General features: G+C 34.0%; 1 protein-coding gene across 1 annotated transcript in view; it reads right to left on the bottom strand.

Moving 5' to 3' along the window:
* LOC150103198 (5-oxoprolinase) overlaps positions 1-14502 on the bottom strand; it is a 368797-nt gene that overhangs the window by 78501 nt on the left and 275794 nt on the right. The window contains exons 28-29 of the mRNA XM_090398524.1: positions 6838-6987; positions 603-677 (exon numbers count right to left, since the gene is read on the bottom strand). Of these exons, the coding sequence (XP_090254650.1) occupies positions 603-677; positions 6838-6987 (225 nt within the window). The remainder of the gene's footprint in view (positions 1-602; positions 678-6837; positions 6988-14502) is intronic.

Below are 14502 nucleotides of genomic sequence, written 5' to 3'. Positions count from 1 at the left end.
ATTTGGACTTGGATGACATGGTTAGAGAGACAGTTTTTGATTAAGAGACGGGGGGAGGGAGGAAATCTGTCTAAGACCAAAGTTGTGGAGGTTTTCCACATATGTTTGGCATATTATTCAACATGCCAAACATATGTGGCATATTGAATAATTCCAAAATCGTGTAATTTTAGTGTTTGTGAAAAGAGAAGGGAAAAACAATCTGAACTATGTTCTGAGATGCTGAGCATTGCAACTGGCCTTAGGATAACACTAGTACAATCAACTCCTCCACCATTTAAAAAAAAAAAAAAACTTACAGCAGCAAGTGGAGGAACCAAACTCATAAATAATAAAAATGAAGGATAATTTTCATACATACATTTTTATCTCTGAATAGAAGTATTACCTTCTGTCAAAATTATGGAAATTCCTTGAAATTTGTTTAAAATAGAAATTCTGTTTCATTATCAAATTCATCCAAAATTGTAATAGCTTTTATTGGAAAATAATAAAACTCACACTTGCTTTCCAGTTTGATTAGGATTACAGAGAAAGGATAATTTAGTTTCATAACACAACTAGAAAATTAGTAATGAATATCAAATCACTAGACTACTTACAGCCCCAGCACCTCCAGCAACTGTCTCATAATATCCACACTCCTCATCACCAAAGGTGATATTGTTCATACAGCCCTATGATAATTAGAAAGAAAATTTAGTCAATAAGTAATGTTTAAAGTCAATAAGTCAAAATTTCTTTCAATTTTATATGCAGTGAAATCTAAGATGACCAATCAGCAATTTTTTTTTAAATTATATTTCAAACAGAAAGTTGATAAACAGAGCTTCATGCAAAATATAAATAAGAGGAAATCAAAGCCAGGCAATGGCCATCCGAAACAAAATTCTAAGCTCAGTAAGTAGCTAAAAATAATCAAAGCAGTTATTATAGTAATTATGTATGATCTAACACAACCATAACCAGATGATGTAAATGCTATTACCAAACATAATACCAATAGTACATCGTAGACTGTATAATCTTCAAGACAGCTTGAGTAAACTACATAAAGAGGGACCTACAAAGGGACTGTAGATATTCTATATATATATATATCGATAGATAGAGAGAGAGAGAATGCATAGTTCATGGGTATAACTAGACACAATCTCAGATAGAACTGATGTTCAGGATATCAAAATGTGAATGTAACCTGAATTTTGGAGAAGTGCAGATAGTCTAGCAAACCAAATCCTCAGTCTAGAACTTCATGTTGGTAGACCTGTTATTACCACTGGATATATCCCCTAGCCAATGGGCATTAAATGATGAAAACAGAGGAAACTAATTAGGAATGAACCAACACCAGTATGAGTAAATCCCCTAGCCAATGGGCATTAAATCATCAAAAAAGAGGAAACTATCTAGGAATAAACCGACACCAGATGGGTAAAGAAGCAGTATCTCCCCCCCCTCAAGGAAAGGCCAAATCTCCACACTATTCACTTCAGTGTCGAGCGTAATACTACCCCTTTGCTTAATGAAGGCCCAAAGTGGCCCAAAACTACGATTCAATGTAAAAAATTTTCAGAGTAATACCAGACATCATGAGAGAGTCAATATTTCTTTAAAGGGTGCAGCTATAAAATAGCATTCTCGAGGCTGGTTACTGGATAACACAACAATTATGCTTTAGGACTCCAAGTCAGCTAAAAAATTATCTTGCTGCCACTATTTTTCCAATTATACTTGACAGTCCAAATAGTGGTACATGAGGTGCAATGTAAAGAATGATTTGTAGAGAAATTGGATCAAATTCTCCATGATAGCTCTTAGCAAAGAATCCACTATAATACATTCTATGTCTCTCCCAAATGTGATGTTTTGAGGGATGTTGGTTCACTCCTAGATCTTTGGCAAAAGAGAAAGAAATTAAATTTGTAAAAAGGGAAAAACTCTCAGTTTTCCAGATCAACTTCACAAATATATTCAATGATGTTCACTTCCATCTCCTTCTGCTAAACCACATGTAGTTTTCCCCAAAACGAAACTAGGATAGGATGCTATGTTCTATTAAATTTGTTTAGTGTCTCTATCACTCTCCTAATTATCTCGGAGATCTTAATGTTCACAATTCCAACTTTTCTTTTCCAAATTCAATGATTGAAAAGTAGAAATACTAAGGCATTTAATATCACCAACAATCTGAATGAACTGCTTCCTAGAGTACCAAATAATCAAACCACTCTCCAAGTACTCTTGACCTCTTCCACTAATGATTCTTCCAGGTATACTCTGGATGCTCCTTATCCTTGAGGTAATTCAGATCACAACATAGTGCTGATATTTTCTTGCAGAGAGCAATAGCATTATAAGAATGCTAAGTGGAACTGAGCATTGTAATTTCTTTGGGCAAAGTTTTGTTTTTATTCTTCTAATCTAAACATCTGCACTGAACAGATCACTGATCCAACTATTATAGCGATGGAAACATTTGCTTCCTATTTCACTTTAAATTGTCATCCTTTATTTAGGCCTCATTTACTAAGAAGTGTGCTAAGGCTGTTCAAGAGACATCCAGCTGGTATTTAATGAATCTCTGTCTTTCTTTTCTGGGTATACTAAATATTAAAATATTGCTAACAAATTAGCAACATATCCAAAACTCATTTTGAAAAGTAAATTTGAAAAGACTAGTCAACTAGTATATAGAAGCTAATGACTTCACATCACTTGCCTTAGTATCCCATTATGCAAAACACATATCCTTATGGACATGTATAATACTATGCATTATGGGAGGGGGAGGGTCACTACCCAGACCAGTTTTGACCTTTATTGAGGTCTCATCAGTGGGAGCCAGACCCAAAAGTGATATCAAGATTGAAGTAATACAGAAGTCACATTTCCATATGCAAGTAGTCAAAAAGTGTCCAACTTTATTACTAAAATACTCTGAATTAGAGATAGATGTCGAAAGTTTCCCCCCTTGGTTATACTATAAATTAAAGATGCCAAGAAATTATATTCTTGGTTTAATCCTTCATCCAAGTGTAAACAAACAAAGTTTGTGCATTTCTTCCCATAATGCGTAGCATTATACATGTCCATAAGGATATGTGCTTTGCATCATGGGATATTAAGGCAAGTGATATGAAGTCATTAGCCTCTATATATAAGAGTTACCCAGATGTGAAGGTACTTCATGCACAAACTTTGTTTGCTTACAATTGGATAAAGGATTAAACCAAGAATATAAATATAATTTCTTGGTATCTTTAATTTATAGTACAACCAAGTGGAAAAACTTTCATCATTTTGAAAATGTCAAGAAAGGAAACTTGCACAATATCCAAAAAACACGGTTATTCTTTCAAGTCTCTTGCAAAGCTTTTTTTTTGGCTAAAATTCTTGTTGAACCCTGTTCCACTGCTTCTCAATATGATGCATTGTTACTTACAGAAAACACTAATCGCCTGGCTTCTTTACCTCTGACACTTGCATTTTATAATATCAATAAATGTCCTCCCCCACCACCACTACCATTTCAAACTAGAAAAATTAAATAATGCTTTTCAGTTTATTTATTTTAATAATTTTTTTTCAGAAAGTGATCAGTAGAATCTTTTACAAACTGAATACCAAAAAAGTCTTCTGGTCTGAATAGCATTTTTACAATTATTCTGAAGGCATACATTATTCTGAAAGCATTAACTAGTAAAAGCTCAAAAATGCTAAGTTTGTTTTTTGACCTGAAAACAAGCATGAAAATGATCTGAGAACAATAAAAAATATTTCTATCATAGATCACATAAAAGTATATTTTGCTTCCAATTTTAATCCTTTAGTTTCTAGCCCCCCCCCTTCCTCAAATAGGCTAAACCATAAAACTAATAAACATAATACATGGATGACTCATTGCTACTCTTAAATATACACACACACATATATATATATATATATATATATATATATATATATATATATATATATATATTCTCAATGAGAACCTATAGAAAAAGCAAAATGCTTCAACTATTTAGGTATCAATTTTAGTGAAGATAGTAAATGAAACATGGAAATATGGAAAATACATAACAGAATAAACAAAGATGGTATAAGAGAAAAATTAGCTAAAACACTAAAATTAGCAGCATACAAGATGGCGCTCGAATAAATTTTAACTTATGAATCTGAGAGTTGGTGTAAAAATAAAACATTGGATCAAAAACTAGAAACCATGCATATGAGAGTTCAGAGAAAAAACAATTAGAGGAGTGAACAAATGGTATCAAGCACATATTAAAAATAAGATATTTTTATTAGATAGTTAAAAGAAACTTAAAATTATTGCAATATAAGAATGTAGCACTCAAAAAGTGGAGTGATCTCTGAGGTCTTTCCTTTTCCACTTAAACCGAATGGAAAGAGAAAGTTTAACAAAATAAGTGCTTGGTGCCAGAATGACAGAAGAAAGATCTAGGTGAACTGATGCAGCTAGAAGTACCTTAGAAGACCAAAATGTTAGGTGTGACCATACCGGAGCTCTGACAAATTACAGAACATTTTGGAAGAAAATTGTTAACAGGAAGCTAGTAATAATGTAAACTTAATCGTGTTAGTACAATCATAGTATCCTGCACATTCCTTCAGAATACAGATCAGGAACTGAATGATATATATACTACACACACACAATCTTGCCATAAATACTGTTACAACTTTTGCATGCACCCATGCTGCATGCAGAATTGCTTCAGACCAGTTCCATTAGCACCGCAACATTTGCATGTTTATCAGTAGAGATAGAGTTGTCTGGCTGTACAGGTTAATATGCAGTGGGGATATTATGAGAACTGTGTAGCTGTAATAGCACTTTGCAAGGTTGAAATGCAGCCACCTGTTATTTTCAACACACTAAAAACACTCAGGATCAGCAGGATGTTTGTGTATAGGACTATTAACTGTTATAATGATACAGAAGATGTATCTGAGAATAAAATTTGAGATGACATGACAAAATATACCCAAATACCATCTATTCAAAGTTACACTGTATTTATTAATTTCAAGAAGGTTAAGTTATACCTATCCTTTCCATCATTTCATTTTTCTCCACAGAACCATGTATTCGGTTATTTTAATGACAGTAGGACTTGAAGAGTACTTGTTACAAAAGAATAAGAACTATAAGCATTATACACATATTAACTGTAAATCTACTAAGGAACTGCTTTACAGATTTTAATAACCCTAGATCATCTCTACATTAATTCTCACAGTTAAACAACATTGCTTTGTATTATTGTTCTCTCTCTGCATAAACAAGATAATATAATTGTTATATATCAGATTTCATCAAAATCCATCTATCAGGGAGAGAGACAAACTAACACAAGTGAATCTAATTGGGACTTAGTTTATCAAAATGCATAAAGCCCAAACACAAAAATGAACTTCTAAACCTTCTTAGCTCCTCTGTAGTGCACTTGGGAGAAAAATGGGACATTGTGGATTTCAACTGGAAAAGACCTGAGTTCAATTCTTGTCATGACATGAGGAATATTTATATGGGCATTTTTAACTGATGCTGATCTCATACAGAGATGGCAGGTTTTTCACCCTGCATACAGGCAAACTGGCCAAGAAAGCACATGCAATTTACAGACAAAAAATACTATTGTGGTGATGGGGAGTAGATGGTGTTGTATTTATGGCAGTAGCATCAATTTGTGTAGTTGGATTATTAAGTAGAGGAGATGGTAAGTTGTGAGTAGCGTGCCTTCCCATGATCCCTTGGAGTTGTTATAATAATAGTAATAAATCCAATGGGAAGAAACAACCTATATGGATGACATTTAAAGATGGTCTCCTTCTATTTTTCAAAAGCCTTCAGTCTTTAAATGTCTTGATAGCAAAATTCCTGTGAATTATCATTCAATTACATATTAATAATATACATACATGTCCATGCTGTTAGCTGAATTTGAATGCACTTCACAACCATATGCCTGGGAAAGGAGGTCCTGGGTTCGATTCCCATTGCCGACATTATTATTATTATTATTCATTATTATTATGATTATTATTATTATTATGACACCTCCAAGGCGTCCGAAGACTCATCGTGGAAGGACACCTACCATACAACTATCTCCATCTACCGCCCACCACAACTAGTATTTTTTTGTCTGTAAATTGCATGTGTTCTGAAGAGCTGATTTGTCTGTATGTGAGATGAAAAACCCGAGTTTCTGGGAGAAAAAAACTCTGCTACTTATGAGTTGGCTAACTCACCTTCGGTTGAAAAAGTCCACATAAAGATTGCTTCCATCACGACGATTATCAACTTAGGCCTATTCCAATCGAAGGGCACAATGTACCGTCATTCTTCCAATTGCACTATGGAGGCGTTAGCCTCCATAGAGCAATTGGAAGAATGACATAAGGAGCTTAAGGATCTTTCTCAGACATAGCCAAGTTAGCCAGTCTTGGACGTGGACTGCAGGGTTTTTCTTCCCAGTTTATCTGGGGGTTTTCCTTGCAAGCAGACCGGCCCTGTGGACACATGCAGCTACAGACATAGGACAAGCCACCTTATCCTCGGGACAGGTACGGCTTAAAAGTGCTAAAGATAGCTCTGTAACAGGCCACTAGGTCTAATACCTGAAGGAAAGAAGAAGAATATATCTATACATTTAAAAATTAAGATTTTCTTATATTTTATGACCACTATATTCAGTTAATTTTCACCAGTAAAGTTAAATACTCAAACACTAGTAATCATTATATGAATATCAGTAATCAAACTGCTTAAAATATTTAATATAGAAAATTAAAGCCAGAGTTAACCTGTGATGCTGCACATGCATCAAAAGCTTTGAACACCACATCTACAACTCGCTGAGAAGTTAATACATTTCCACCAACAACTGCTGCGACTTCGGAGGGGTTCAAAATTATTCCCTTGGGTATTGTTATTTTGATAGGAGAAAGAATGCCCTAGAAAGAGGGGAAAATAAAAAACTTCAATTAAAAAAAGAGGTAAATTTGGTGGAAGGTGTGGCATCTATAAATATCAATATTAAATTTTAATGTTGTTTCAAAAATATTCTATATTATTAATCAGTCAACTACCAGAAATAATAAATTTAGTTTAAATCTTTATCCAAGTGTAAGCCAACAAAGTTTGTGCCTGAAAATATCTTCAGGACTCAAGTAAGGTGGTGCAACTCCGAGCAAAGGTGGACTAAGCTTGCTTCTCTCCTTGTCTCAGTATCTCCCATAATGCAAAGCACATTTCCTTGCAGACATGTATATTGCTATGCATTAAGGGAAGGGCCACTATCGGTTTCGACCTTTATTGAGGTCTCGTCAATGGGAGGCAGACCCAAACGTGGAGCTACTAAGGCAGAAGCAATAGGAGAGGTCATATTTACCAATACAAGTTGCCAACAGGTGTACCACCTTATTATTGAATTACTCTGGAATAACTACTATTGAATTAAGCCTGGTGTTGCACCACCTTACCTCAGTCCTGAAGATATTTTCAAGCGCAAACTTTGTTTGCTTACACTGGGATAAAGGATTAAACTAAATTTATTATAGTCTAACCAAGTGCAAAATAAACTTCCAAGAACTACCAGAAAAGAATTATCACATTGACATAACTGGTATGACTAAGATAAGATCAAAATGTGGAGGAGGTTTTTTTAAATATCCCTCCCATGTATAAGAGGCTGCAAAGTCTATAGCATATAAATGTCATGTGTGGGCTGGGATCAGGAGCAAAGTAATCAGATGATATTCCTCTTCATGAGGAAAGCTGTTTCAGAGAACTAAGGTAGACACAATGAAAGATGACTGGTTTAGTTGGTTCAGTGAGTCAACAGTGAACGATGAGGATGTTGGGCAGCTCTTACTCACATTGCCAAGGGTTTATTACTTTCTTTTTCTATGAAGTTTATTTTAGGATGTTGGCTGTTAAGGTGTACCTAATGTGTCTTGACCATGAGTGTAAAAAGCAAGCACATCATACACATAGCACAGAAACACTGCTGATTTTAGTGTGCTTGTGTTGAGTACTTGGTTTTCAAAATACTCCATATAAAATTTGCAGGGGGAAGGAAAAGAGGGGAGCTCATAGCAGTCCCATCTATCTGATATGACTGCTATGAGTTTCTACTATGTTTTTCCTTTATCCATAAAAGATAACCTATATATATATATATATATATATATATATATATATATATATATATATATATATATGGTGAATCTGAATAATTCGATTAATTCGGGTGGAGGGGGGATTTAATAAGGTCAAAGGTCTCTCTATCAAAGGTACATTTCTGAAAATTGAGATGATATCAAAATCTGAAAGAGTTAAATTTTTTTTAATGTTTCAAAGTGAAAAGAATTTTTAATAGATGAGGGAGATGGTACACTTTTTCTTTTGGGATTTTGTAGGATTCCAATCTATGAACTGATAAATGTGGTTAAGAAATTGATTCATTTTCTTGTTGTACTCTGCTTGGTTCATAATGATTGTAGCATTTTCATGGCAAGTCCTTGGACTCCCTGGAGGTGTCACATAATAATAATTTCCGTTATCAGTTTAGTTACAATCATTTGTTTATTCTTATATAGCTTTTGAAGTGCTGATATTTCTTTTGGTGGAATATTATTCTTAGGAAGTTTGGATTTACTTAGAATATTAACAACATCCAACAGAGTGTTGTTAGCTACTACAGATGCAAGTTCATAGATATCACATTCTACACTGGCCATAAATTTTAAAAGTGGAAATTTTTTGGGTATAATGATGAAATTGTTGCCATGATTAATGAGTATATTTGCCATTATGTGTTTTTGTCATAGTTCCAGCAGGGAACAGCTTCACTATTGAAGCACTGCAAATTTTTTCAGATTATGATTCTTAACTTTTTTCAAATTCCTTACTAGCAGCATTTTCAAAGATGGAGATTGGAATAGACCACAATTCTGGATTAATTATTTCTGAATGCTTTTCATGCAATGTGGTGATAGCAGCATTGAATTTTGCCAACTGGATGTGAGCACCACCAATCTGTTCACAAGTTACTGCTATGCTCGCCCACATATAAATACCTTTAGCTTTTGCAGAATTAGACAGTTTGGAATGGTGTGTACTGTTTGACTTCATAGTCCAGACAGATAAAATGAAACAAAAAAAAGTTTCTTAACAGCCAACATCCTAAAATAAACTTCACCATAGAAAAAGAAAATAATAATAGTCTCCCATTTTTAGATACACTAGTGACATGACTTCATAATGGTTCATTATCCTTCTTCATTAAACTCTTACTCACTGAGCTGGGCTATTTGTTCAAATGACAAGGCCCTTGAAACTGAGCTCAAGGACCTTTCCAACACCTTTTTAGCCAATAGCTACAGCTCATATAAAATATTACATGCACACCATCATACACCCAACATACAGGATCATAGCAAAACCAATCCCATCCCATGTGTTAAGGGTACATTTGAAAAACTAGCCAAAGTTCTCTGCAAATATAATCTTCATACTACTTTCAAATCTTTCATTCAGCCAGCTACTTTCATATATTCTATTAAAGATTGATCACATCCTCTTGAACATCCAAAAGTGTATAAAGTTCCTTATGCCTGCAGTTTAGCTATCATTGCATCTGCCTTGAAAAACATATAAATTACAACCGAGATCATCTGTACGGCAAGTCGGGATTGGCAGACCATGCTTTGGACGCTCCTTCACGGAGGATAAGATGGAGAAAAAATCTCTATTACATAGAAGTCATTATAGGTCTGAGAGACTATTCTTAGAATAAGCATCAGCTATGAAACACTCTCCCACCTCAACAGGTATGGCTGAATTAATTTACCAAAGATCTGGAAGACTATCATTTTAAGACTTAATAGCCAGACTTCTCTAAATTAACACTGTAGTTATCCAACCCATAGAAGGTGCTATGTAAGGACATTAGGTGTCAGTTACAATTTAAACTGTTTCTAAAATCACTTAGTTTAGTGCTGTGTACCTATCACAGTTATTATTCTGCTCTGATGATGCTGAGTAGAAAACCAGTGAAATATTAGTAGATGTCACTACAAGAAACACATGCATTGACCACAGTGAAAATTATTTAATTGTAAATATTTCATCCCAAGTATCTTAGGACATCATCAGTACAGTAGTTTAAACAATAATAGGAATAACATATGGTTAGGGCGCATGATTATAATAGAATCTCAATAAGAGTGCATGACGTGTTACAGAAGTAAAAAAAAATAAATAAAATAAAAATTATGAAATTAGCTATGAAACACTCTCCCACCTCAACAGGAGAGTGTTTCACATAGCTAGCTAATTCTGTTTTTTATCTCTTACTATTCCTAAAGTATGACAATTTCCCATACTTCAGGAATAGTAAGAACGTTGTTGTGGTTTAAATTTGTCCTGTGTGGTAGGACTTCAGCACTTTCTTTATATAAACGCTCATGTTTATATAAAGATCTATGTAAAAGTTTAGCCTTTTCCCAATGGATCCTATGGCTTGGATTTTCAATTCCGTGTTGAGAGAGACCAGAAACTGCAGAAATCTGGTCTCTCTCAACACGGAATTGAAAATCCAAGCCATAGGATCCATTGGGAAAAGGTCTAAACTTTTACATAGATCTTTATATATAAACATGAACGTTTATATAAAGAAAGTGCTGAAGCCCTACTACACAGGCCAAATTTAAACCACAACGACGTTCTTACTATTCCTAAAGTATGGGAAATTGTCATACAAAATTGTGTAAAATATATATATATTTTTTTTTGTTACTTCTGTAACACATCATGCACGCTTATTGAGATTCTATTATAATCATGCGCCCTAACCATATGTTATTCCTATTATTGTTTAAACTACTGTACTGATGATCTCCTAAGATACTTGGGATGAAATATTTACAATTAAATAATTTTCACTGTGGTTAATACGTGTGTTTCTTGTAGTGATGAACTCGCCACAGCTTTTGTTATATAAGAAAATTAGTAGATGTGTTTTTTTATCTCTTGGTGTTGGTTATAACATTAAGCATTATTATGAATAATTAACAATGCCTAAGCCTTTCTTTAGGTATTTAAATTCTACATGGAGAAGAAATTGCACATAAAGCACATCAATTTGGTAAGTGGAAATTGAAATTGTTGGGAAATCTCAATTGGCTGGCCTTCCTTAAGAGGTGTCAAGACACAAATACCATTCCACTGTCTAAAATTCTGATAGAAGTTTAATTCTGCAAAGGCTAAACCTATTTATATACAAGCAAGCGTAGCATATTCGTGAACAAATTGCCAACACTTGCGTCCAGTAGGCAAAAATCATTGCTGCTATCGCCTCATTACATGAAGAGCTTTCAGAAATATTCAATCCAGAACCGTAGTCTATTCCAATCTCCATCTCTGAAAATGCTGCTAGTAAAGAATTTGAAAAATTTAAGAATCACGATCTGAAAAAAATTGCATTGCTTCGACAGTGAAGCTGTTTCCTACCAGAACTATGGCAAAAAAGTGTAATAGTAAATCCATCAGGGCAAATATACTCAGAGGACATAGTCACTGCACTTAGTCATAGTCATAATTTCACCATCACACCAGTGATGGTGAAATTATGACTGACTATATTTAAAACGTGCATTTTTAAATATTATAACCAACATAGACTGTGTTATCTATGAACTTACACTTATAGTGGCTAAACAACATTCAGTTGGATGTGGTTAATATTTTATGTAAATCCAAACCTCAAAACCTCCTAAGAATAACATTAAACCAAAAGCAACATCAGCACTTTGAAAGCTAGATAAGAATAAACAAATTATTGTAACTAAAGCTGATAAGGAAAATGCTACTATCATTATGAACCAAACATAGTACAAGAGAAAAATTAATCAATTTTAATGACTCCTCCATTTATTGGTTCATAGATTGGAATCCTACAAAATCCCAAAAGAAAAAAGTGTGTACAAGTTATTAAAAAAAAAGTTACATCCTGGCCTAAAGAAATTACCATAACATCCCCAATGACAAACTGCTAAATATTTATTCAAATCACCTTCCTCCATCATTAAAACAACTCTCCCTCATCTATTAAAAATTCTTTGCACTTTGAAATATTAAAGAAAATTTAACTGTCAGATTCTGACATCATGGTCAGTTTTGATATCACCTCACTTTTCCCAAATGTACCTTTGACAGAGACCCTTGACCTTATTAAGTCACCCCCCCCATCCAACATAATTGAATTATTCAGATTCACCATATATACAGATTATTTCCTATAGAAGGGAATAATATACAAATAGCTAGATGGTGTTATGGGTTCCCCTCTTTCACCTTCTCTAGGAAACTTTTACATGGAATATTTTAAAAACCAAGTACTCAACACAGTCACACTAAAACCAACAGTTTGATTTTAATTGCTCATTATCCTTCTCCATCTATAGAAAACCCACTCAGACTGATAGGTATTTACATAAATAATCACACAGCACCCTTTCCAACAGTATGGCATCCTTAAAACCCTTATACTCTAGGCCAGGGCTATTGTTCAGATGATACAGCCCTTCAAACTGAGCTCAGGGACCTCTGCAACACCTTTTTAGCCAATGGCTACAGCTCATATAAAATAAATAAAATACTACATGTGCACCCCGTCCCCCTCCTACATCCAACACAAAGGATCACAGCAAAACTATTCCCATCCCAGTACATCTGAAAAAAAAAAAAACTGCCAAAGTTCTCTGTAAATGATCTCTCTACTACTCAGCAAATATGTTTGTGGTGTCATAAAGTTCAATTACATCCTCTTCAACATTTGAAAGCAAATAAAGTTCCTTGTGCCTGCTGTTTAGCCTACTTTGGGCAAACTGGCAGATTAGTTCACATCTTCCCTGAAGAACATAAAAATAACAGCCGGGATCATCTGTATGGCAAGTTGGGATTGGCAGACCATGATCTGGATACTTCCTTCACATAGGATCAGATGGAGAAAAACAGCTCTATTACACAGAAGTCCTCACAGGTCTGAGAGACTGTTCTTAGAATCAGCATCAGATATGAAGCACTCTCCCAACCTCATGATGTATGGCTGAATTAATTTACCAAAGATCTGGGAAACTATTATTTTAACATCTAATAGTAGCTAGGCTTCTCTAAATTAACTTTGTAGTTATCTGACCCATAGAGGGTCCATTTAAGTACATTAGGTGTCAGTTACAATTTAAATTGTTTCTACAATTACTTAGTTTAGTGCTGTGTGTTGTCACAGTTATTCTGCTCTGATGATGCTGGGTAGAAAACTGGTGAAATATCAGTGAGTTTAATAAATGTTTTTTTTTTTTTAGCTCTTGATGTTGGTTATTCCATTAGGAATTATTATGAAGTCAACAATACAGTATTTTTAGGAATAGACAAAATAGGAGAGAGTGAGTGCCTCTAATGATAATGATTTATCATTAGAAATATATTATTTGATTCCAGTTAGGGCAGCAATATTAGTAACAATTTTCCATGGAGCAGTGAGTTTGAAGCTATCTGGTGCAAGGAAGAGTCAAATAAGTTGAAATACATTGTGGAGTGCAATATTCCCTCTAGTGTTTGCTGGTCTACATGTGCATGAAAAGAATTTTGTGCACAAGTTACCAGTGTCTTAGTGTCGATGTGTGCAGTAGCCTGTGTTCACAACAGAAAAAGTCACAAGCCACAAACTATTAATTCAATATGCCTAAAACTGATGACATTTTTGTTGAAAGATGTCTTATAAATATTTCTATAAGAGCAACCTAAATGCTTATTCCTTCAGCTACTTAAATACTTTCAGTCACTCAAATTGAAACAAATTTGCAATTCCTTTCTTCTTTAATTCTGACAGTAACATCTTGAGGATTTAAAACTGCTAAAAACTAGAACTGCTAATATAATACTTCTCATGTTAATAATGCCCTTTTTCATCTAGCTATAATCTATAAAATTGCAAGCATAAATTAATTCACTTAAACCTGCATAGCTGTTTGCATGAGCTCGAGTGACTGTACTGTCTAGACCAGTGGTTCCCAGCCTTTTTTGCTCCATGCACCCCCTTTTTACCATATGTCAGAATATCGTGCCCTACCTTTCCAAGATTGTCTAACTAAAAGGTGCATTCAAATAATGTGTACATAATATTGAAAATCTTTTATTAATTTTCTATATTAATACATATACATTCACTGGGATTATTTTTAAAGTGGAGTTTTACAAATTTAGTAGCAACAAAAAATGTTGATGGATTTTAAAATTTGAATAAAAGTAGTTTTCTTATATTCATAACTAATTAATGGACTAAACTAAGGCATACTTCAATGAAAAAAAAGGTTCAAAAGAATGCTAGGATAATATGAGGAGGACTAGAAAATTTACCCATTATAAAATGAGCAAACAAAGAACATTATTTTTGATTTCCTAAA

This window comes from Typopeltis vanoorti, chromosome 9 (assembly GCF_054136105.1).
Source record: "Typopeltis vanoorti isolate ZY-2024b chromosome 9, IOZ_Tvanoo_1.0, whole genome shotgun sequence".
NCBI lineage: Eukaryota > Metazoa > Arthropoda > Arachnida > Uropygi > Thelyphonidae > Typopeltis > Typopeltis vanoorti.
This window is presented reverse-complemented; position numbering and strand designations above follow the sequence as displayed.